This window comes from Theobroma cacao, chromosome 4 (assembly GCF_053813885.1).
Source record: "Theobroma cacao isolate CCN51 chromosome 4, ASM5381388v1, whole genome shotgun sequence".
NCBI classification, from domain to species: Eukaryota; Viridiplantae; Streptophyta; class Magnoliopsida; order Malvales; family Malvaceae; genus Theobroma; species Theobroma cacao.
In genome coordinates, this window is record NC_142642.1 from 2,945,001 (window position 1) to 2,970,700 (window position 25,700).

Below are 25,700 nucleotides of genomic sequence, written 5' to 3' on the forward strand. Positions count from 1 at the left end.
AATGGAAAAAAAAATTATTGTATTACCCATTCATCTTGATGCATATTCAAATCTCAGGCTGCGTTTGATTTTCGTGAAAAATAAATAACAAAATTAAATAATAAAAATATCCATTAAACGGAATCTTAATAAATTACGGTAGTTTTATCGTAACTCTATGTTATAATTATCATTTAAGCATATAGAAACAAGAATTTTTCTTTTTTGGTATGGAAATGAGTCTCATGAACCCCACACATCTCAGGTTTAGACAAAAACCACACCCTTTAACTTGCATGCCTCTATTTTTTCATGTGCTATAAATTCACCCCCACACTCCCCATACCCCTCACACCTTTCTCTTCTTCCTCTTCACATTTCGGCTTTTCCATGGATAGCTCTCTTCTGACCTTCCTTGCTAACAACCCCGAACGCTCTGTCCCACCCCCTTGGGAGCGTTTCTTTGATCTCAGGGTTTGAATCACTCTTCACCCTCTCCGACCGACCAAGCTTAATTTATTTTCTTTTCTGAATTCTTTTGTTTGTCTTATATATAAATGTATGTTATCAATGATGTTTCTTGGTGTTTGCAGTTAAAGATCATCTTCTACAAAAATGATCTGAGCGAAGCTCTCGTGGCTGATCTGAGAAGCAGAGTCAATCTCGGCGGTGGCATGTTTCACGAAAGCACTTTGTGGAGTCGGCTAACTGGCAGCTCCATCGACCATTCTCGCTACTGCCTTATCAGAATGAAATATGACCAAGACCACCCTTTTGTTCTCCAAGCAAGCTGCTGCTGCGGACCCTTGATGTACCTCGTCGTGCCAGAACCAGTCTGGTACTGCCCCCTCTGCGGCCATCCCTTCCCCATCTTCTGCTGATCATCATCAGAAAACCATAAACCCAATTTCCATCTGTTTCCCTGCATTTGGCTTTTGTGCTTTCTTTCTGAACTTCGTTTTATTTCCCTGTTGCTGTTATGTTTTCTCTTACCTTGCATGGTTTGTCTTGTGAGGCAGGCTGGATGGTGATAACCATGAATCAATCAGGAATAAAAGAACTTGGATTGGGTTTTCAATATGATTTTCTGATCTCTTTTTCTTCCTTGAGAAAATGTTTGGGCTTTCGATGGAGGTTTTTCTCATGCAAATCTTCGTAAAAATCCATCTACTAAATTATTACTAATGATTTGAATTTAAAGTAATATTACAAATATCTCTCCAAAAAACATATATAGACTGATAAACATATGTTCAAAATGTGTAGTCTCTCTCGATGATCTACACCTCTTGAGCTTACCACAGCAAGTAACTTGCAATCAATAATCATACGCCATTGATATATGGAGAGAATTTGGATCGGTGAGATTTTTCGTTAATATCGATTAAATAAAAACTAAACTTCAAATTCAAAACCGATAAATTGATAGAACTCACTGAGAAAATCAATTACATGTAAAAAGTTAATTAAAAATAACATCTATACATAAGTTTTTATCAAAATTTTTAATAAAAACACGTATTTAAATAAAATATCAAAACATATCCAAATTATTTGAAATTTTGCACGCTTGATCTATATAACAAAAACTTTAAATCCATGGGTTCTGGTTTTCAAATTTAATTTTATTTAGTCATTTTTAATAAAATAAAAATCTTTTAGATTTGATTTAAAGAACTTTACCCAAATCTCACTTTCCTTGAAGTCTCACCTCGATGATTTTATTGGTGTTGGTGTAAGTCTATTTTAATTTGATAAATCTCAAGTGAAAACAAAAATAGTGAGCTGGGAATCCAAAATTAATTAATAGTAGCATTAAGTCTGAGGGGTATTAATTAATCACTTCTGTTTACAAATGGAAATTGGTCCTGTTGAAATTAAATTAATCACCCGCATTTAAACGTGAAAATTATGTGATAAGTAAAGTACAAAAACTCTCCTTTAATATACCTCTAAAGTATACTTTGACCCTTTTTGTTTCAAAATGCATTGTTAGGTCCTTTGGCTATTCATTATCATCAATCAATAGTTATTTACAAAGATGAAAAGTCATAATTATCCCTAAGTAATTGAAAAATAAAAAATACAAAGAATCATAATATAATTTAACTAAATAATAAAAATATTTTTTATTCAATGTTTGTCAACTTAAAAAATGAAAAAGAGACACATAATGATGAAAAAAAGAAAAAGATAAAAGAAAAAATGAATTATTTATAATTATTTTATTAACAGTTCAAAAAACTCATAATTTTAGAGCAAAAAAATAAAAATCTAAAAACTTGGTCCCTCATGAGTTGCACATCTCTCTTGGAACCAAGCCAGCAAAGCAACGTGCACAGGTATTCCATCATGACATAAAAAACCAAATAAAGGAAGAAATTAACAAACTCCTTAAAGCCGGATTCATCAAGCCAATCTATCACCTAATTTGGCTAGCAAACATGGTGTCTGTAAAGAAGAAAAACGAAAAAATTCGAGTGTGCGTGGACTTTAGAGATCTAAATAAAGCTTGTCCCAGGGATGATTTTCTTTTTTTGAACATTGATACTCTTGTGGATGCTACAACTGGTCATGAGATGTTCTTGTTCATGGATGGGTTCAGCGAATATAACTAGATAAAGATGGCACCTAGCGATGCAGTAAAAGCATTCAAAACTCCATTTGACAACTTTTACTATACAGTTATGTCGTTCGGGTTAAAGAACGTAGGTGCAACTTATCAGCGTGCCATGACAGCAATTTTCCATGACATGATGCACGGTTGCTTAGAAGATTGCATGGATGACATAGTAGTGAAGTCGAAAAAATCCCCAAATCATCTTGGAGACTTGAGAAGGGTGTTCGAGAGATGTCAAAAATACAACTTACGCATGAATCCCTTGAAATGTGTCTTTGGAGAAATAACCGGTAAGTTTTTAGGTTTCGTGGTTCATTGTAAAGGCATAGACGTGGACCTTGCGAAGATAAAGGATATTTAGTCAAAGCCACCTCCATCAAGCTAGAAGCAACTCAAAAGCCTACTGGGAATGGTTTCTTACATTCAGAGGTTCATTTTAGCCTTAGGGGAGATTCTTATGCCTTTTTAAACTCTTCTTAAGAAAGGGTTCTCATTTTCATAGGGTGACCAACAATAGTAAGCCTATAAGAAAATCAAAGGTATTCATGCTTCTCCCAAGACCATGACTATGCCACTTCAAAGGGAACCAATGATGCTATATCTCACTTCAACTCCATATTCAATTACTGTTATTCTTGTTCAAGAAGTGGAAGGGCAAGAATGACCTATGCATTATTTGAGTAGATGTTTGCATAAGAGTGAATTGAACCCATTGATAGAGAAGTACTGTCTTGAATCGATGTACGTAACTCAAAAACTTCACTATTACTTCCTGGCTCACAAACTTAAAGTGGTAACCAAGTCAAATCCTATCAAATTCTTGCTCTCTCAGCCGGCCTTATCCATGAGGTAAGCAAAATGGCTTATCTTACTCAAAGAGTTTTACATTTCAATTGTGCAACCTAAGGCAATCAAGTCTCAAGCTCTTTCAGATTTGTTGGTGCATTTCCCATCTCAATTTGAAAAGGTAATTCCTAATTTTATTTTGATGTGTATTTTAATGGTTTTTCTTTAACCTTCATGTTAGATTTCCTCTGCAGTAATAACCAAGCAGAATATAAGGTGTTGATTCTAGGGTTGTACGCAGCCATCATTGTTGGAGTTAGTAGCTTGTGCATCCATGGAGGTTCTAATTTCATTGTAAGTCAAACAATAGTGAGTTTTCTCTTAAAGAGCCTATGCTTTCATCCCAGAGAACTATTATCTAGTCACTTTTATAGAAATTCCAAAAACTGAGAGACAAACATAGTTCAAGATCGACGAATAGACATGCAGACGCACTCAGTACTCTAGCCTCCAAAATACAAATGCAAGAAGAAAATCAAAGTACTAATTTAGTTTTAAATAGAGGGCTTTCATGTCCATCCAGTGAGCTATTACAACTTCTCACTTATAAAGAATAAGACTAGTGTGAACTAGTAATAAGAGACTTGTTCAATCCAAGCTCTATTGTTATCTCACGATTAACGCATTTCACTTTTATCCATGGTGTGTTATACCATAGAGGAAGCAATTGAGTATTAGCCAGATGCATTTCCAAGCATAAAGCATAGGAAAATTTGAAAGCAATCCATTAACAGTGGTATGGAGAGGAAAGACCACCGTTACATCACTTACTCTAAAGAGTAGGTATTTTTGGCTTATTTTGTCCAAGAATGTGCTTCAATTTCAACATTCTTGTCCCAAGTGTTAAGAATCTCTAAATCTGCATGAATGTCATTTTGTAGGAAGTGCAGACGATTAGCTTAGACTTTACATTGATTTCTTTCAAAATGGAGTTCTTCCAACAAATTTTCAAGATGTGAGACAAGCGAAGAGAAGAGCTCAACACTTCTTCCTGAAAAGAAATGAGTTGTTCCAAGCATCATTCGCAAAACCTCATTTGAAGTGCATTTCTCCTACTGATGTAAATTCCTTAATGGAAGAAGTTCACGTTGGAAGTAGTGAAAAGCATGAACAAGGAAAAAGCTTTATCATAAATTGTTAGATCTTGGATATTACTAACCTACCATGGAAGCAAATGCGGTAAATCGCACAAGGAAATGCCATACATGCTTCAATTGTAGTACTCCATACGTTGTCACACTTTGGCTCTTCCACACTTGGGCATTCGACTTGGTTGGACCTATTAGTCCCTCTTCTAAAGGACATACATGGATACTCAAAGCAACAGAGTGCTTCACCAAATGGGTAGAGGATGTTCCTTTGAAGAAGGCAACTGGACCGGCCGTGGCTAACTTCATCAAAGAAAACATCATATGTAGATTTGGAATACCTAGGCGTATCTTGTTTGATAATGGTACTCCATTTTTTAACTTTAGCATAAGGGGATTCTTAGTCCTTTATAATGTCGATCATGTGAAGTCAACCCCTTATTACCCTAAAAAGAATGGTCAAGTTGAGGCCACCAGTAAGACTCTACTCAAAGTGCTAAGTAGAATGGCACATGACGATCCTAAGATGTGGCATGATGTTGTTTCAATGGCACTATGGGTGTATAGCACTTCCAAAAGAACACCTACCAATGCTACTCCTTTCTCTTTAGTATATGGGACAAAAGTTATTCTACTAGTAGAAATCCTAGTTCCATCAGCAAGATTGGCCGTGGATGCTAAGGTGGACAATGATGCTTTACGAATGATGGAATTGGAAACATTGGAGAAAAGAAAAGATAAAGCTAATAAGAATTTCTTCATATACCAAAAATGGTTGAGTAAAGCATATGACAAATTGGTAAGGAAAAGAAGTTTTGAAGAAGGTGACTTAAAACTCCGTGTAGAAGAAAATATTAGAAAATGAACATTAGTGGTTAAATTTAGTCTGAAGTAGGAAGGACCATACATTGTTCATGAGGTGAACGAGAATGGATATTGCAAGCTAGTGAATCCAAAGACCAATGTCGTTACAACACTAGTCAATTTTTAATACATTAAGAAGTATCATGTATGACAATACTATCCATTATCTATTTTTTTTTTATGAATGACTTCTTTCGCTTAATTACCTTGTATATTTTACTTTAAATGCATTATCAGCCATAGCTTTATCGCTTTCATTTTGGCTGTCCTATGATATTTTAAAGTAAATTCATTTTCAGCCGCAAGCTTTATCGCTTTTACTTTGGATGTAATATTATTGTTTCACTAGGTCTCAAGCTTATATCTTGAATCTTTCACCATATAATTCATATTGCAGCCACAAGCCTAAATGCTCATAATCTGGTTGTATTAATATTACGCTATTAGCTGCAAGCTTTATTACTCACTTCTTGACTATAGTTTGTTATTTATAAATAAGCCGTAGATTCAAATGTTCATATAATATATCATTCTCCTTTTTACTAGGTTGAGGATTATGCTCCCTAATATAAAGTTGAGAATCCCTTTTGGCCACACACAACAATACTTGTGAAACATTCATATGTTTGCAAAGAATGAAATATGGAACATAGCAGCTCAATAAAACCATGAAGAAAGCAAAGTAAATGTTTACTATGGAAAACAAGTCTACAATATTAGAAAAAGAAGAACAAGAAAAAAAGTTAGTTAAGTATGACGTTCAAAGTGCAAGAGGATTTATCATTCTTAAAATTGGAAAAGCTGTTTAATCTTCCTTGCAACTCCATCTTCCTTGCGTCAAGTTCTTTTATCTCAACCTCTATGTTAAGATTGTCAATCTTTGTCATAATATATCCTTTGGCCTTAGCCATACAAGTGTCAAGGCATTTAATTTGATAACCAGAGTTGAGGACATCTTCCATGAGATCCACCATCTTCTATAATTCTTCGAGAGAAATGTCTGCCCATGGGGAGGATGCAATCTATAAAATAGTACCCAAGCTATCCATAATGCATTTGTTCATGAATTTGTGTTTAAAATGCCAAAATTCACCTTCTACTTTATAGACATGGTCCAAAAGTTGCAAGTGTTATGGCAAGAATGAAACGCCATGGAAGTTTTGCAAATAAGTGTCAAAAGCATCATTTTTATGTTCCACCACTAAACAAAAGATGACAAATAGTGAGTAATCAAAAAGAGGCGTAACCATATTTAAATAAATAATATTTGAGTTATTCCAAATACCTTTAAAAGAAGAAGAAGCCTTACGTGTGTTATTCAAAACACCCTAGTAGAAAAAGAATTGCAAGTAGAATTCGAAACACCCCAAAAAAAGAAACATTGCAAGTAGTATTCAAAACACCCTCAAGAGAAAAAGCATCACAAATAACATTCGGAACACCTTCAAAAGAGGAGATGTTGTAAGTAACACCAAAAGTAACATCAATTCCAAAGTTATTCTGAATACTTCGAGTAACTCTAAAGGCTCCCTCAGAAATGATACTTGTATCATTATACTGAGGCATTCCAAAGCCAAACCCAAGAACACTCTGACAACTTCAATAGTGGCATTCACATTATCACCACCAACTCTAGTAGTGGCATCCACATCATCATCACTAACTCCCATAATGGCATTCACCTCATCACCCCCAACATTTTATATAGTAGAAGATAGAAAATTAGTCATATTTATCGTACCTTTTTGTAGAGCATTACCATCCACTTCTCCTCCCAAACACAGATATTCATGTCTGAGAAGCCTTTCCTCAATTGACTTATCACTAGACTAATAATTTTTTGTGTGGTCACATGATTCTTCTTCACTCTCAAACTCTAAGATACTTATTCTTCCACTTCTGCACTTGGAATTGACTCTCCTTTAAAAAATAAAAGAGGAGTTCAAATATCTAGGTGCGAATGTAATGAAAGAAGAGATACAAAGAATAAAAAACAAGTTTACATGATAAGAGGCTTTGTTCCTCTTAGAGGAAATCAAGCAAAGTGACACGTCATTATTACTGATGGAAGGAACATGCAATTGCACCTTAGGATTAGGTACAACAAACGAAGTCCTTTCCTAAAGAAAATCTACATAATAAGCATACCAACTAGCAGTATAGGCACTTATTCTATCAAAGGTTGGGACAATACAATTTTTGAATGTATCCACATTATGATTGAGCATGCCAATAAGGAATATAGAAGTACAAGAAGAGAAGTTTTCAAGAAAAAAGGGTCTAGGTGGAGTTGGCTTATCATATCCAAATTGACGCGCCACTCTATAAGGAGAGTGCACTTCAACAGACAATGAATCCTTATCGGCACCTACACTAGTCGTCTCAATCATGGAAGGCAATTAAGAAAAATGAATCCACACCAAGAAGTTCAATCCACGTGAGCTCAGTTTTTCAATCTCAAATGGTCGCCTATCGTAATAAATAATTAGATCACCAAAACGATGGTTTGATCTCACATAAGGCCTTACAATAAATTGATCTGCCTCATCTAACACCTTAAGAATGTTGTCTTTGAAAATTTGGTCATGCCACGCCCAAGATTTATAATTTTTCCCTAAAGCTTTATTTGCAGAGGAAGACACAGGAGGCTGATACACGTTAGAAATAGGGCATAACTACAAAATCTGTCCCATAAACACGTTTGAATGAAGGTTACATCTACATAAGTCAAGACTTTATAGCAACCAACTGATTCAGCAGTTTTAGAGTGATGCAAGTCTAACCTCTTATACAAAGATCCTAGATATAGTGAAGCAAGAGGAAAGCTCACACCCTTAGCAATTTTGATTGCATAAGGAATAACTGAAAAGGAAATTCTATCATCTAGACAACTTGAAAGGACATACCAAGCCAACCACATGATCAACAAAGCTACTAACTCATGAGCATGTTCTAGATACCTATGAGGACTGCTTTCACCTTTAATATTGAACTTTTTATAAAAGCCCTACTAGTTGAAGCAGTGCGCCACTTTGGAAACCCTAACCTGATTTTTAAACAAGTTAATAAAGAATTCCTTGACATTATCTTCCTTCTGAGAAAGTATAACGGAACAAAGGTCAGCTTTACCAACACCAAGAAGTTCCAAAAAAATATGCACATCTTCAAGGGCAAAAGTAAACTCTCCCTAAGCTGTAACCATGGTATGCGAAAAGGTATTCCACCTTGCAAGAATAGTCGCCATACTTCAATTTTGGATTCCCTACGAATGTGGAGTTTTGTGGTTACTCTTACAGCATCAAGGACTCTAGCATTATTGAAAGTAGTCACTGATTGAAAGCAGGAATTCACCACGTTCAAATATAAACTTTAATATTGAAGCTCTTAGGATGGAACACCTCATATCTGGAGTTCTTCATTACAAATACGATCCCAATGATAGCCAACAGACGCACATGGATGCCTATCTACCTGTTTTGCATGCACTTTTTCTCAAAAGCAATCTTCTCTTCCTTCCTTGATGACACCATCATCCCAATTTTCTGGCACAAGGGGTACTTCACCAGTTTTTCCTACTCATATTTTCTTAAAAAGAGAAGTTGCAATAGTATTCTTTTTTTTCTTTCCTAGAGCAGCCTTGCTAGATTCACCATAACGAACTTTTGGGGTAAAACGAGTCTTGTTTATAAAATGAGGCAACCGAAATTCCTACAAGCATGAACAACAAAGACAGCCAGATAAGTATTCATGCATTATCATTCTTGCTTATGAATATTCCGTGTTTATTTATTTGTTCTTAGCTTTGTCCCATATTTGGTTGTTTATTCCTATCTTTATGCCAGGTAAACAAATAATATATATATATATATATATATATGTATATATATATATATATATATATATAAATCATTAGGCATACAAAAAAAAATCATAAAGAAATAAAAACTATTGAAGCTTTCAAAGGCCTACATGACAAATGGAAAAGCAAGCATTATTATATTCAAAGGCTTACAAAGTTGTCATGGGCCAGACGTTTATCTTTCCTTTGGATCAAAACCATGTCCTCCTTTGTTTCTAGTAACACCTAGACTTTTACCTTTTCTATTTTTCATATTAATCTTTCATTTAGCTTAAATCTCTTAAAGTATTGAACAACATTATTAAAGAATTATAATCTTATGATGTAGCAAACATTAAAGTGATAACTTTTTCTTTTATCTACATTTACATGCAATTCAAGATTTATATATAATGTATACATTATTCCCACATTCTAATAATAAACCAAATCTACATTTATTATGCATGAAATTTTTATTTTCAATAATAAAATTTTCCTACAAAGGGCAAACTATACTAAGTGTTTTGGGCGTTCCAAACAAGGAAGCGCCCCTAAACATATACAAAAAAAAATTCCTCTTTAGGAAAACCATCTAGCAAGCAATAATAATTTATTTTTTTCTTTTCTTTCTTCCTTATGAAAGATGCGTTATAATAAATGAAATAAAATAATAATAATAATAATAATAATAATAATAGTACAAAAAAACACAACACAATATTATTGTAAAGAGAATTTACTTGTTCAAAGAAACCTTAGAGAGAAATATAGAAAAATTGATTGTGAATTTTTACAGAACTATTCTCTCATATTTATAGATTTTGGAGAATTATTCTCCTAGTAGGAATCTAGCACTTTAAATTTTCTTATTAAATGCTTTTCTACATCTCATTGTTTTTTCCACATATATCTCTACTTCTTTCTCCTATCCTGAACTCTTCCTATTATCATACGAAAAAAACAATTAGAAAGTTTGAAGTGAGTTGGTGAAAGCAATCTTCAAAATGTTAAAGATGTAGCATCAGAACCAGTTAATGCCTTTAAAAGTGAATTGAAACTTTGGATATCTTTGGTAATTACTTACTACTTATGAACTATTTACACAATGGATTTTGGGCAAACAAAACTTTTTCGTTTGTTAGTACACTTTTTTTTTTTTTGCTTTTTTTTAAATGCCCTTTAACTTATACCAAGTAATAGAAAATTATAGACCTTAGGCGTCTTTCCTTATATGGCATAACAAAGAAGTAATAATAAAGATCCAAATCCAAGATATCTTGAAACTTAAAAATGTTCCTCGCATTCATGGATATGTGCCCTTTAACTTCTAATGCAGTAAAATTTTAAATTAAAATTCATATCAAAAGCTTTATTAGTAATAATTTTAAGTAAAGAAATCGTTAATAAGTGCCCCACCAGGCTACTAACTTACTAATGCATCCAATACTCTTTTTCCAGAGGTGTTTAGGTAAAGGGCTCTATTTCACATACTCAAAGCATAAGAATGTCTTCAACATTCAATGCAACATGATTCTTTCCGATGCCTTATTTAGCATTTTGTGACCGTCTGGTCAAAGTGGGCTTCTCTGTTGCATATGGTAGCTTTTGTGTACATTTGAATGTTAAACAATAAAAACTAAATGTAGATGAACATTTCAACAGAAGCACACAAACTGGCTGCAAGCATTTAATTTATGGTGATTAAAGTCAGTAGAAAATACCCAAAAAAATTGTAAATTTCGTTTGTAGTTTTTTGCACTTCACCTCGACAGACCTTTTGTTTTATTTTCAATCATTGGTCATAGCTTTATTGTTTTTACTGCTTAAACTTGAAAGCTATGTCGATAAGAATAATTTAATGGTCTAAAGGCTTTAGAGCAATTACTCATGTTTTGCCTTGTCTTTTATTATTATTATTTGTAATAATAAAATTTTCATTAAAGGGCAAAAATAAAATTATGCTAAGTGTTTTCTGGGGTATTCCCAAAGCGGAAGCATTTAGGGGTGTTTCAAGTATAGAAGCATCTAGAGTTGTTTCAAGTGCAGAAGCACCTAAGGTTGTTCCAAGCGCAGAAGCGCTCAAGGGCTTTCCAAGTAGACTTTAAAGAATTATTTTCCTAGTATGAGTATAACGCTTTAAATTTTCTTAACAAATCTTTTTTATTCTTATTATCATGCTTAAAAAATTTTTCAATTCAAGAATATTCCAAGCGAAGAAGCGTTCAGGGGCATTTCAAATGCGGAAGTGTCCAAGGGTGTTCTAAGCACGAAGCGTTAAAGGATAATCCTAAGTGCACAATAATAATAATAATAAATGTATAAATTTGCAAGCTATTCTTTTTAAAAAAATAAAAAGTAAAAAATAATATATATATATATACACACACACATACACACAAGCGTTGTCTAGCTTATTACTTTGTGCCTTTTTCATCTTATATGTAGAACTCATCATAAGAACTTTTATGTAGGGGCAAAATGTAGATGCTTAATTTTGGCTAACTATTATTTTTGAAATACTGTGTGTACAAAAAAAATTACATCAAGGGTGTTCAAGTGCAAAAGCCTTGAGGTTGTTCCAAGCGTAAAAGCACCCAAGAGTGTTCCAAGCACAAAAGCATCTAAGGGTGTTCCAAGCGCAAAATCGCCTAGAGGAGTTCCAAACGTGAAAGTGCTTAAGGGCATTCTAAGCATCGAAGCACCTAAGAGCAAGTATGGAATAATTGTTTATACGGGGAAGTGAAAGTAACTCAGAACGAGTGGCAAGCTTTATAAGTTAACTTCACATTTAAGATGTTCTAGAGAGCTTGACTTGGTAGCTCAGATATGGAGATAGTTAAGAGGACTTCGTCTTAACCTTTTCTTGAATCACATATGCTTTACCTATTTGTTCTTTCTTTTTCCTTTAAAATACAAGTGGTATACTATCAAGTGTCACTACTCCATTACCCAAATTTTACTCTTACTACCTAATTACATGATCATTCTCTTAATATGCCATAAGTCATTCTTTAACTGCTTTTCCATGACAAGCATGTTCTCCCATAATTAAATGTGTTCTCCCTAACTACTCCTAAGAAAGTGCTTCTGTACAGTATAAACACGAGAGCCTTAGAGGTTGGGAGGGAAGAGAAGTCATTAGAAACCCAGCAGAGATTATCCTGAAAGCTCTCTCGAGACTTTTACAAATATTTTTTCCATTCAACTCTTCCCATTCAACTTTTCCCATTCATTGTAATTTGTTGCTACCTCCACCATTTCTTATCCCTCACCACCTGCCACCAAAGCACTTACGCTTCAAAGATTGCTCCAATCTTCCTCTCTGCCACCTTTAGTGCATTCCTATTCACTCATTGCAACACATCTTCTCTTCCTACCAAAAGAACCCTCTACAGCTAATTCTTCTAACCTTGCAGAAATTTTAACAATTCATAAGGCAAGTCATGAATGTATCTAATTAAAATTTGTAACTCTACATATTTGAGAAACGTGTGGCTTGTCAACTGAGAAGGAAATTCCAACAACGTTATATGAGGATAATACCACTTGCATAACACAATAAAATGAAGGATACATTAAAGGCAATAGAACAACAAATATTTCTCCAAAATTCTTCTTCACTTGTGATCTCCAAGAAAAAGGTAATATTGGTTTCAACAAATTCATTCAAGCGACAATCTATCAAATTTATTCACCAAAGCCTTCTTACTGTAACATTTAAAAAGTTGAAAAAAAATATTAGAATGCACTGTTTTAAATATCTTAAATAATGTAGTCATCAGAGAGAGTTAAATGCGCACTTTTCTCTTTTCCTTCATTAAGGTTTTTCCCACTAGGTTTCTCTCGATAAGGTTTTTAAAGAAGCAGTATTTCAAAAGTGTATTCTTGAAAAGAATTATGTACTTTTTTCCTTCACTCAAAATTTTTCGCAAGATATTTTTTTCTAATAAAGTTTTAACGAGGCATATTTTTGATATAATGAATATTCAAGGGGGAGTGTTATGAATATATGTGTGAATGTTCATTATGTTATGACCTAAAAAGTTCAAACTAAGTCAAGTAGCGCAACAAGCTAGACAAAAGAAGTGTAATATGATATTTAATTATGTATATCTAGATTTAGATTTATATTAGATTAGATTAATATTAGGATTAAATCCATCCAAATCTAATTCTTTAGTATTATCTTTATCTTGTAAATTCTATCTAACTAAGAGTTATTGGCTTATAAATAGGCCTTTCTTTCATTTGTAAATACACAATTGATAAGATTTTTTACTCCCTTTAAATATTTCTCTCATAATTGTTCTTTTAAATTATATTTCATAACAATAAAATTATTATTTAACAATAAACAAAAAATGAATGTTACACGTGTCAATAAGTTTTAGTTTTAATAAGGTTTTGGTTGACAACTATAAGAACACAACTCTATTATATATGTTGACAAAGAAGTTTGAAGGCTTCTAAGCATTTCATGTATTATATTCTTTCTTTATAAAAGAAAGTACAAGTGATCAGAGTGAGTATTTGTTTAAGTAGTAAGCCAAAAGTATCCTAATTAAGCAAACATTAAATTAAAATTAAATCTCTCTTCCAATATTTCGTAACAATTACTTATGAATCAATCACAAGATGCTATCTTTTAGCAATTTTTTTTTAGAAAAATCAAAGTGCAACACATACACGTTCTCCAAAAGATTAATTTAGTGAGATATGCAACATCCACATTTACAAGTTCAAGACTCTTTCTTTACTTATCTTATACGAGATTTTGTAATATTTTTTCCCACCCAAATCCACGATGCCTTCATAGGTCAAGTCACCATGCTTACAACATCTATTGGAGCACTTAGCATGACATCAAAGTTGAGTCTAAGTTGATTTTAACATTACTTTGTTACAAGATCATTACCTTGTCTCTGAAAAACTAATCTATTGAGATGTGCCATGTCCACATTTATAAATCCGAGAACCTTCCTTTACCCTAATGTAAGATTTCATAACATGTGCATATGCATATTGTAGAAGAAGATATCAAAGAGAGGGAAAAAAAGTTGAGAATTTGTACCATTAAAGAACAAATTAATAACATATTTTGATTTTGGATTTATGTATTGACAATGTGATATATTTTTAATCACACTTTTGGTTACTCTACTAACTCCACCTATGTATAAATTAATGTCACTTTGGAAAGTAACTAATATAATGAAATAGGAACGAACAGCGTCCATACATCAACAAGTCGTTGTAGTATAGTGGTAAGTATTCCCGCCTGTCACGCGGGTGACCCGGGTTCGATCCCCGGCAACGGCGAGGGCTGGCTTTTTGTGTTTTCTTTTTGTCCCTTTTTTTGTTTTTTCATTTGTGTATCGCAAATACATGAGCAAGGATCAGAATAGAGATGTTTCATTTTATTTTACAAAAATGGTACAAGCGAACAAGTCCAATACAGATGAAACGGATGATGAAATCCAACTGAAATCTAAATAAAAAGGAAAACAAAGGCTCTCGAATATGAAGAATCCTGTAAATGTAGTCCTCTGTTTATGCAACAGGTGCAGGTTGAACAGCAATCCCAGATGCTACAAAATTGGAAAGACTCTCAGAGAGATGCTTGGAGGCTTTCTCATAATTAACAAAACCCATGTACCAGAAATCATGTCCATCCACTGTAACAATCTGGATATATTTCTCTGACGGATTCTCCCTCATGATCACTGGGTTGATGATGCCAACTTTGCTCAAAGGTACCATTACCTGGAATTTCCCAAAGCAAATTAATTAGTCCCATCAATCTAACATAAGGGGAAAGAAAGGGTTATACAATTGAAAAAAGTTTTATTGTTTGAAGCTAAGAGGTTAATGATTTTACCTTGTAATAGCTCCAGGTTTCCTGGCCTGAAGGTGCGGTGAAGGACAAGGGGCGATCACTGCAGAAAGCGACATGAATAGTGGATAGATAAAGAGTCCCAGCAACTGGTCCGGTTGAAGTGGACAAATAGCAGGCGAATGACTTCTTCAGCTTCTCATTTGGAAAAGTCGCAAATGTTTGCTTGTAAAGGGATTCGAATCCGCCTCCTGTTAGTGCTTTTGCTTGCACGTTCATCTTCCCCCAGGCAGCACCAGATACAGATGATCCAGTTCTCACTGTTTAATTAGAACAACAACAACAATGTTAGCAGGGAAATTTAAAACTAGATCATAGAGAAATCTGAGAGAATTTTGAACATACAATTGTGCCAGATATTGTTGGCCAAGGTCTCAGTTTTGTGGCTCCAGGAGTTGAACACTTGAAGAATGGATTCCATGGGGCTATTGCTTGACTTTTCTATAGGGGAGTATTGGACATATGGGTGATGGTGGTACTGAGCCTGGTCACCGGCACCCCACAAGGCTGCCTTCTTGTTGTCTGGATGACATGTTGGAACAGCTGGTGCTCCCATGATATGAGTCCCCCACTTCTCAGAATTCGGATCAGATGCTGGTGGAGGAGGGGGAGGCGATGGTGATGATGATGATGCAGCTGCAGATTGCATCTGTGGCTGTTTTTCTTGAGCGACTGTTTGATGGAAAGGGTTTGTGTCTTCTCCAGTGGGAGGGGAGATAGAGGGGTAAAGAGGCTGTGATTCTTTGCTGCTGCTATTCATTTTTGATATCAGAATATCAACAAAAACTAAGGCTTCTTTGCTTGGTTTCTGCTTCAATTTGGCTGTGAATATTGCAGCGTTTGGAAGAGAGCGTTGCTTATAAATGAGAAAAAAGGTGGCCAAGGTGCGTGCATTAGTTCATTAAACCAGTTCTAGAAGCACAAGAAAATTCATATTTTCTTTTGTGGGGGGGGGTGTGAAAGCGAAACCTTTGACTTGATGCAGGGAAGACACGTTCAATGAAATCATTCGTCTTGGTTGCTTAGCCGCGTCCCTTCGATTGGTTTCCTTCCTCGTTAAACTTCACTAACCATTTTTAATTCATGTTGAAAAAACACTTCAGTTGCTGCTTCTAGCCTGCAACAGAAAAGTAGCTTCTAGAGGTCCACATTAACGCGTGACTATGCTCGTTGGTATTTTTCCAGTTGCGGCCTTTCAGCAGCCGTCAGGTTCTGCTATCAATCTTGTTGGGTTCGGCCTTTCTTTTAGATTCTACAAGGCCCATCATGGAAGATGAAGTTCCCAAATAACAATATTTTCCTCTATTTTTTCCTACCAAATTAATGGCTAAAGAGGAAAAACTAAGGTCTAAGTTTTTACTTGCTGATAAACTTACAATTGAGTTGGATTCCTTTGACCAGGTGGTGTTTTTTGTGGGCAAATTCTATTGATTTAAGTTTAGTTTTTGTAGCATAGATAAGATAACAACTCTTTCCTTCCTATAAAAATAAAATTTTGGTTATAATTATAAAGCAATTTACTCCAATTGTGGTGATGTGGCAGGGTATGATTGGAGACAGGCTGGCATGGCCATTAAAACCCAAACTCCCCTTCCCAGGAGAAACTTTGTCCGACTAAAATATCACACTGTTCCATTTTGGATCGGGAGTTGGAACATCTCCAGGGCCAGACAGGAAAACCCAGGAACAAAGGGAAAAAACCTCATCATCAACATGAGTTACCAGAGAGTTCCTCAAGACCCTTATCCTCCACCTGGTAATGAAACCACTCTTTCCAATCTTTGAATATCTTCCGTTTCTGAATTTGGTTATTTGATCATTTAATTCTGTTTTTTCGTTGAATTTTGCTGTGTGAAGCAACAGGGTACGCCTCTCCTTATTCAGCACCACCCCCTCCAGGGTACCCATCAGCACCACCACGGCCGCCGACTCTGCCACCTTACGAAGGCTATCCACCGCCTCCGCTGCCACCAGGATATCCACCGTATCCTCAGCGGCCAGGACAGCCGTACGAGGGGTACCAAGGGTATTTTGCTGAAGGGTATCCACCACCTCCGCCCCCACCACCTCCAGGTCATCCTCAATATCAACACTGCCACCACTATGAGCATCACCATTACCAGGATCAATCCGATGCTGGCTGTTTCTCTTTCTTACAAGGCTGGTATGCGTTTTTTGTTTCATTTCTATTTTCTTTTGTTATTGCTTGATTGGGTTGGTGCTTAAAGATCTGAGTTTTGTTGCTTTACATGTGGAATTTATAATTCGAAGGTTCAAGCTTTAGTTTTTAGTGTGGAATTAAGAAACTGGGTTTGCTAAAAGAATTCTTACTGAAGCTCAAATGAAAACTAAAAATTTTAAATGGAAAACTTTGAAAAAGAAAGGAACAAAGGGGAAAAAAAATTTAATGTGAAGAAGGTGTCCTTTATTGATATAAGGAATTTGATATAGCATTTCAATAATTGTTGGATTCTTTTAGTCTAAGTTGATCTCAGTGTAATCTATCAACTATGTCATGTTATCCAATTTTTTGTATGTAAATAGTTTCATTTCAATTATAGATCAACACTATCTTAGAAGGCCATAGGATTTTGTGCAGTTTTGTGTATGTTGCATGAGTATATTTTCTTTTATTTGATCATTAGTTTCTTTTGTCGCTTACTTTCCATTTTTAAATCATTAGATTCATCCTTAATGGTATTTAATTGTTAGATTTGATAAGCATCGGAGGTGTATAAATGTAAGCGAGATTTATATTTCTCAAGTGAAGCTAATGATCCACATATTATAGTAGCTTGTTCAATATGGATAATTTTAATGTAGGAGATTGTCTGTGTAGAGGCATAGACCAAAAACCTTGAAGTGATGAAGGTTAAAAATGAAAATTATGGAGGATATGCTTTGCCATCATGATTTAGGTGAGTTCTTTAAGATGTGCATTAGAAATGCTACCCATTCATTCTTGTTAAGGACAAACACCCTCTCTTTGATATTGTTGCCTAGAGGTGTTTTGGTGTGATATGGGAAGATCAGACATAAATTTATAACTATCCTTTTGACCGACAACTATTACCTTTTTTTTTACTTGTTGCAAAAAGTTCTTGGATGTTTTACTTAGAGCCTATGCTCAAAGACTGCTAATGGGCATTTGATTGATAATTCATGCTTGAACATGTGCTTAGCTGTCAGATTATATTTGCAAGTATAAGGATGTAATTAAGGGCATTTTTGATTTCATGCTTTTGAAGCTTTACATACCTCGAACTTATGTGTTTTCCTCTTTATTATTGACTGAGTTGTGTATTTTTAAGAACAAACCAGGTTGCCTATATGAGCTTCCAGCATGTAGGAATTCATTTAGAGTCACTAGTAATTATGGATAAAACTATAGTATCCCTTTGTGGTTGTTAACAACCCTGGGCCATTCGCTCATTAGGCATAGTGTTTGTTTAATCCTTTCACTTATGGTTTGAAGTAGTGTTAGGTTTTGATTAACAACTGAACCTGAACATCAGCATCTGTTGGTCACTTTTTAGCATTTATTATATATAGACCATCATTTGGATTAATATACATGATTTAGATGCTTTGCTTGTTATCATATGTGGTTTCTTATTGATGGCATAATTCATTTTGTATGTATGAAGTTTGGCTGCACTATGTTGCTGCTGCATGTTGGAGGAATGCTGCTTCTTTCTATGATATTTCATCAAGGGTGAATTATTTCAATTTACATGTGTGGTTTTTGCTACACTTCTTTTCTACTATTTGGGGGAGAAATGCTGCTTAAAATGAGTTCTACATGGCATTTTTATGGGGGTCGTTACTGTCCTGTAAACTGTCATACACTTGTATGAGTTACATGCTTATCCGATTTACTAGTTTATGTGCTCAGACTTTGTAAACAGAAGTTTCAACATTATAAATATAGCTCTTGGTTCTCGTTGTATATTAATTTATTTGCATCTTTTGCTTGGCCTTCCACCATGCTGATGTTCCTCATGGTTCATTATTCCCTTTCTCTAGCTTTTACATGGAAAGATAGCTTTTGTATCTCCTTTCAAAATGGCTTTTCAAATTATGGAATGGTCTACAAACTTTATGCCACCTCCCTAATGAAGAAATTAGTTTTAAACTCCCTAGTCTTAAGAAGCAACCTAGAGAATCATGAAGGTTTAAAATGTTTGTGCTGCTTTTCAAAGCCATGTATCCAGGATCTTCCAGCTACCTTTCTTCCTTTTTGATTTTCTTATTGCCACTGCTGCCTGTAATTATATCTATCCCCTAATCCTGCCAAACTTGAGCGGTAAACTTTACACATTAATGTAATATCTTGTATGCTCAAACTTCCAAATGAATAGCATTTTGAAGTTTGACCAAGGTTCAACCCCAACAATTCTGTCATTCGGCAATCAAATGATGTAAATCCGTGTTGACATCAACACCAAGTCATGAGTTTTGCAGAAGAAAATTTTAGGATTCTGCAGCTTCCATGACTAGAAGTTTACACCACAAAAGGGCATATTGAAAATGGAAACTGCTTGCAAAAGGTATTTAAGATTGTCAACAAAATATCTTGCCATGGGTTCCTGTAGAACTTTACTAAGAACCAAACTTGGAGGATGATTGCTCAGCTTTCAAAGAGCTGACTACTATTTTGAAATGATTCGAGTCCATAGCCACCTTGCCTCCATCCGCAGATGATGAAGTCATCCTCACTAATGGCTTTTACAATTCCATGAGACCAACATGTCATAATCACGATTGAGGCTTAGAACATGATGAACTGACCTCTCCGGTAGGGCCCCGGCACTTAAAATAAATTTGGGGAGCTTTCCTCTTCCAACAGCCTTTCAAAAGCTCAAACTGATTCCAGACAAAGTTTCTTCAGTCAACCCACAGCCCCAATAAAGGCTTATGGGGCCTGTTCCAAATGAAACCCATGTTCATTGCTGGAAATGATGGCAAAAATTTCAGTGGCTGATTCTGGCAAATACACTAGAACAGATCGATTCATAATAACAAGGTTTACAAATAGCAAATCTCTTGTAAATTAAACAACAGTAGCATACAGCTAAACCACCAAGAAGCTAAGAATCCATAAAAATCAGTTGTCCTAACAAAGTACAACTACTTAAATAAAGTAGAAAAAACATGGCAGAGCCATAACAATGCACCTACAAAATCCACACAAATTCTGGTGCATCTTCCCTGTGCCCAACCAATGTTCGGTACAGATACATCTTTTCTACCTTCTGCCTATCATCAAGGCTAAATTCCATCTGATCAGTATCATTTATGATCTCCACACTCAGGCTTGGCATCTTCTCCGCAAGTGTCTTGCAGCCTCCGAGGGTAACTTCGCAGGAGGACATCCAAAGGGATCGCATTGTTTCATACTTTCCCACGTCCTCTAGAAGTGCTGCATTACCGAAGGGGCAATCCCTGATCTCTAGCTTGCGAAGCTTCTTGCAACCATTCAACACATAGAGCATTCCTTTGTCACTGTCACCAGCAAAAGCAATGGATAGCATTTCAAGCTGCTCAGCATACATTCCTATGTAAAGGAAAACCTGATCGGTCAGAAGGCCAGAGAGCGATAACCGCTTAAGACCCTTGCAAGACTGAACAATTGCCCCAAAACCTTCATCCAACGGCTGATTGGTCACGGCGTCAGGTTTTATGGGATCCAGGATGCACAATCTGAAGCGAATAAAATTAGGGCAGTTCTTGGCTACAGTTATGAGGGCAGCATTGGTCATCTGCTGACAGAAGTACAGCAATGAATTGAGTTTAGTACAGCCTGCGGATATAAGGACCAAACCTTCCTCCGTTACAGCAGCGTTTCCAGCCCCATAAGGATCAGATGGAAAAACCCTCAATTCCTGCAATTCTTTACATGTTGAAGCTACAACTCCTAGTCCTTTGTCTCCAATACAATCAAGTATCTGCAACACGTATATCGATTATTGTCATTCAATAAAATTTAGATGGACACCTACAACTGGATTACAAACAAGTAAAGATCATACCCATAGACGCTGAAGTTTCCTGCAGTGCTGAATCAGCTTTGTGAGCTCATTACCATGAAGGCCTGGAGCATAGCTCAAGTTTAAGAAGGTCAGGTTTGTGCAAATTGGATAAATAGCTGACATGCAACGAGGAGCAACCTCCAGAAACCCTGATAAACTCCTGATTGATTTGCACCTTTGAAAGGCAGATTTTAATTTGTTATAGACCTCAGAAGATGGATCATGTACATAAGATCCAGTACCCAAGTCCACCACTTGAGGTGCTCGCATCAATATTTTTTGGAGGGTATCAAGAGGCACCGCACGGTTTAGCCTCAAACTCTTGAGGTTAGGAGATCTCACTACAAGTCTTTCAAGAGCTCCTAAGTTTATCTCTCCTTTGAGGCATGCAAAATTCAGGGAGACAAGAGATGTACAACTTTCAGGAAAACAACTAAGCCAATGGCCTCTATGATCGTCAACTTCATTTTCTTGCAAATCCAGCTCCCTAAGAAACCTAGAATCAAATAACAGCAAAGCGAGAAAGAATTACAAGCCCCACTATAAAATGCTATGCTGTCCTATTCCCAAAAGTCAGAATATTGTGAATACTTATAGCACTACAAAACCACCTAGAAAAGGAATCAATAAGTGATTATGGATAAATCAAAAGAAGATGTATTCAGTGGACCATCAAAATTCAGAAGTAGCGTTTCTTGATTTGGCGAAGACCTGCAGCTAAGAACTTGCAAAATATGGATTGCCAAAGCGAAACCTTTGCCAGTTAAGTTGCCCGAGAACAATTCAATGATTCAAGTAGCTAACAAAAAGGTCAAAAAAAAAAAAGCTACATAATACAAAATCCAAAAACACAAACAACCAATACATTTGACTTGCTAATGTAACATAAAACTTGTCAAATATGAATTTTAACTGGCTGCCTACTAATGACGCCCACCATTACAGAGAAATTCCGCACCCAATTGCTTAGCAACAAAAAAATACTTTCAAGCTTAAACTTTCATAGGCACTTACAATCAATAACTAGGATCATTAGAACACTAAAACTCAATCCATAAAATAAACCGCCCACTTGAACAAGAGAATGGCTTGAACAACTCATAAACCCAGGAAGCCAAAAAGTCAAATAACCACTAAAAATTTTCATAAACACCAGGTTCATTCAAAAAAATCTTACCTACAATTGGCAGCAATAGCAGCAATACCATCAGTAGTGAAGCCTTCACAGCTAACAAGAACCAAAGACTTAAAATTCAAAAAGGATTTCGAAAGCAGCTCAAGGCTCTCATCAGAGACCACCATCCTCTTAAGTCTAAGCTCTTCCAACCCGATTCTACTCTTAGCCAAGGCTCTGATCCAAGGATCAAGAAAGCCTCCCCAGTCATGTGGCACCAAATTGAAGTCAGCAAAATGCGGCTTTCCTTTCAAAGTCAGCGACTTCAAACCCGGGAATCTGGCGATCAACCTGTCTGGACTGATAGAATAACAGTTTCCAATGAAAACTCTTTGCCTGCTGAATCTTTCGATTTTGTACCATGACTTGCAAACTAAAGACACTGAGTTCCGGTCTTTGTGAGATGAAATGAAATCAAACACGTGCTCTAAAACTTCATCTGGGAAGTAATTCATCTTTATTGTTTTTTCCACTTCCCCAGAAACGTACAGAGTTTTTTCCCCCCTTTTTTCCCGAGAAATTCAGGGAAAAGACAAGAAAAAAAATGAAGACTTCACTACATGAAAAAGGCGGAGATCTTGAGGAAATCTACAAGAATGAGAACAGATCTGAAGATTTTAACTAAGACCCATAGTGGAAATAAAAATAAAAAAAAGAGTAAGCTTTGTTCTCGAAAACTTTCACATCTCTTTCAAGAACCCCAGTGAAACAGAGTGAAAAGGAACTCGAATTTTCTCGAGAAAAAAAAGTGATCTTTTTGGAGTGAAAATGAAGGGAAAAAATGGGTTCCTTTCAACGATCATCTTCAAGAATCGAAGAACTATAATTACATTACAGTTTTAAAGAAGACAAACAAAAATCCATCCAAAATTTCATAGATCTGAAGAATCTTTAACTTCTATATAAGTGGAAAACTGAATCGAAATCTAATAATAACTAGCAAGAAAGAGAGAGAAAAATTAAATTTTTTTTAAAAAAAATACAGAAAATTTGAAACTCTCCCCTTCTTTCTTTCTTTCTTTCCTTTTTCTTTTTCTTTTCTCTTACAAAACTTGTAGGAAAGAGTTTAACTCAGCTAGAAGCGAAAGTAGAGAGGGAGAGAGAAAGCTGAACTGAAGTAACCAAGGTTGGTTTTTCTAACTATGGTTAAAAATTTTTCTAACCATGGTTAAGTTTGTTTAACGATCCAACGGTTGCCATAGTTTTGATGAGAAAATTAAGAGAATCCACACCGTCCAAAAGTGTAGCATGCATGCGTCCTTATCTCTGGTTTCGAGTCTTACTAAAAGACCAGTAATAGGCTGTCAGAAAAACGACCACTACTTTGCGAACTAATCACGACAATGCAATTCTGCAGATAAGGTTATTGTCCTCTCCCTGGCGCGAGAATGGGTACTCGCGGGCTCCGTCGAAGACACCTCCATGTGGGGGCATAGTAGAATCTAAGAGTGACAGATTGATATACGATACAGCGAGTTCGGTGGTTATCATACTCGCGCTAGTGGGTTTAGTTTACTTCTGAAAATGAACTTGGTTTTGTGTCAGTAAATTTTACTTTTTGCTCTATTTTTCTTTACCGTCCTGGGTTTTTTCTTTTCTTTTTAATTTTTTTTTTTGGTGTGTTTGGATAAACTGAATCATGGGTTTCTTTTTAATCATTAGGAAATTCAGTAAAAAAGGAGAAGGAGAAAATGATTTTGACAAAATCTAAGTTATCCTTCATTAAAGAAGAATTCATGTTTCTGTTTTTCTGTTCCTTTCTGATGATCCACTGTGAAATGGTGCACAAAAACTAGCATACATGCTTCCTCCTGGTTCGTTTGATGTGCCACCCCGACTCTCTGATTTTCTTATGACACATTGGATAAGATTATATGAACAAACCTTGACTTTGGGGTTTTAATTTAATTCATTGTCAGTACATAAGTTTTATGCATTATTAATAAATTAAATGTGATTATCTTGTCAAGATAATACATTAAATATAAATTCATAACTTAATTACTATATAACCTATGATTGATGTTTTCTCTAATATTAGGATTTAAAATATTTTAGAGTAAATGGTTGATTTACTTAACATTTAATGGAAACTTTGATAATGCAATGATTCTTCAAAAACTTTGTCCTTGAAAGCTGCTTTATTAGAGCTAAGAGTTGTGTTGTTTTGCTTTCGAAAACAAATACCTTAAAATGGGATTTATCAATAGCTTTGTAAGTGATTTGAAGACACTTATCCACCTCTAAAACTTCCTTTTAATTAATTTTATAATTATTAAAAGGGTGATAAAATTTTAAATATAATAATTGGTTTAGATTGGATGTTTTTTTTTTAATTAAAAGTAGAGAGATTCGAATCAATCAATAAACTAAATTTTTAGATGTAAATTGAATGTTCCGTTAACATAATAATATTAAAACAAGCTCTTCCTCCACCAGTTAATTTTTTTATGATAAGTTTATTATATTTACGTTATAATGTTTAAATCACATAATAAATTTATTATCTTTACATGATAATTATTAAATTATTATATATTTATTTTAAAAATTTAATATTAAATATGAAGCAAATTTAACTCATCTACACTGCATATGATAATAATTATAAAAGTAGAGCAGCAAAAGAGAATTTGAAGTAAAAGGTTTTACATGGCCAAGGATATAGTTAGATACTGTTCTTGCCTTTCTTTCCTCTTTCACTTTTTCCGCAAAGAAACAATTTTTAGCAACTATGATGCTCCCCTAGGAACTAACTATTTGATCATTCAAGGGAAAAACACACACACAAAGAAGGAAAGGGTGAGTTTCTGTAGTTAAAGCAGGTCACAATAGCATGGAAACATTCTCAGCAGATTATTTAATTAAAAAAGAAATGTATGTGCTTTTATATTTTATATATATATATATATATGTATATATTCTAAGTATGGAGGGTAATGGAGAGTTATTTGGTAAAAAATCAGTATGTAAAGTAATGCAAATGATTCAAGCCAAGACTTGTTTAACTTTTCCATGGTTTTAGTTGTGGGTTTATCCAATCATTTATCACTTTGACTAAATGCCATACTCTCAATTATCAACTCTTTTTTCCTTTTTTTTTTTCAATTTTTTCCTCCAATATCAGGAACAAAAGCTTGGCCTCAAGTCAAACAGCCAAGCCATGGAAAAAAGGAGCTTTGTAATCCTTATCTTTTTTGTTTTGTGGAAATGCAGAATTAGGTCCCCCATTGACAACAGAAAAAAGGGTACAAAAAAAGAATTAGAGATCATTTCAAAATCATTCTATTTTTTGAAAATTCTTGTAGCTAGCATCTTCCTTCCCATGCTAATGAATTTACTGTTCAAGGACTGTTATTTTGA

General features: G+C 35.0%; 3 protein-coding genes and 1 non-coding gene across 5 annotated transcripts; 2 read left to right on the plus strand and 2 right to left on the minus strand.

The window, feature by feature from the left end:
• Positions 1 to 14,485: 14,485 nt before the first annotated feature.
• On the plus strand, positions 14,486 to 14,557 carry TRNAD-GUC (transfer RNA aspartic acid (anticodon GUC)). The gene has a single exon. It is a non-coding gene; the product is annotated as a tRNA-Asp (tRNA).
• A 75-nt stretch (positions 14,558 to 14,632) lies between these two features.
• On the minus strand, positions 14,633 to 16,000 carry LOC18601097 (GEM-like protein 5). Its single transcript, XM_018119646.2, has 3 exons — positions 15,477 to 16,000; positions 15,117 to 15,391; positions 14,633 to 15,001 (listed from the first exon to the last, which is right to left on the minus strand). The coding sequence occupies exons 1-3, from the start codon at positions 15,889 to 15,891 to the stop codon at positions 14,789 to 14,791; spliced, it is 903 nt and encodes a 300-aa protein (XP_017975135.1). The 5' UTR covers positions 15,892 to 16,000; the 3' UTR covers positions 14,633 to 14,788.
• A 716-nt stretch (positions 16,001 to 16,716) lies between these two features.
• Positions 16,717 to 19,086, plus strand: LOC18601098 (proline-rich family protein). Of its 2 annotated transcripts, none has more exons than XM_018119666.2 (3): positions 16,717 to 16,887; positions 16,995 to 17,295; positions 18,779 to 19,086. In XM_018119666.2, the coding sequence occupies exons 1-3, from the start codon at positions 16,845 to 16,847 to the stop codon at positions 18,831 to 18,833; spliced, it is 399 nt and encodes a 132-aa protein (XP_017975155.2). In that variant the 5' UTR covers positions 16,717 to 16,844; the 3' UTR covers positions 18,834 to 19,086. The 2 variants fall into 2 exon arrangements, with proteins under 2 accessions (XP_017975155.2, XP_088662139.1); XM_088806013.1 differs by having other exon boundaries at positions 16,718 to 16,887; positions 16,989 to 17,295.
• A 1,039-nt stretch (positions 19,087 to 20,125) lies between these two features.
• LOC18601099 (protein AUXIN SIGNALING F-BOX 2-like) lies at positions 20,126 to 23,415 on the minus strand. Its single transcript, XM_007031922.3, has 3 exons — positions 22,341 to 23,415; positions 21,164 to 21,659; positions 20,126 to 21,079 (listed from the first exon to the last, which is right to left on the minus strand). The coding sequence occupies exons 1-3, from the start codon at positions 22,790 to 22,792 to the stop codon at positions 20,309 to 20,311; spliced, it is 1,719 nt and encodes a 572-aa protein (XP_007031984.1). The 5' UTR covers positions 22,793 to 23,415; the 3' UTR covers positions 20,126 to 20,308.
• Between the last annotated feature and the right edge of the window lie 2,285 nt (positions 23,416 to 25,700).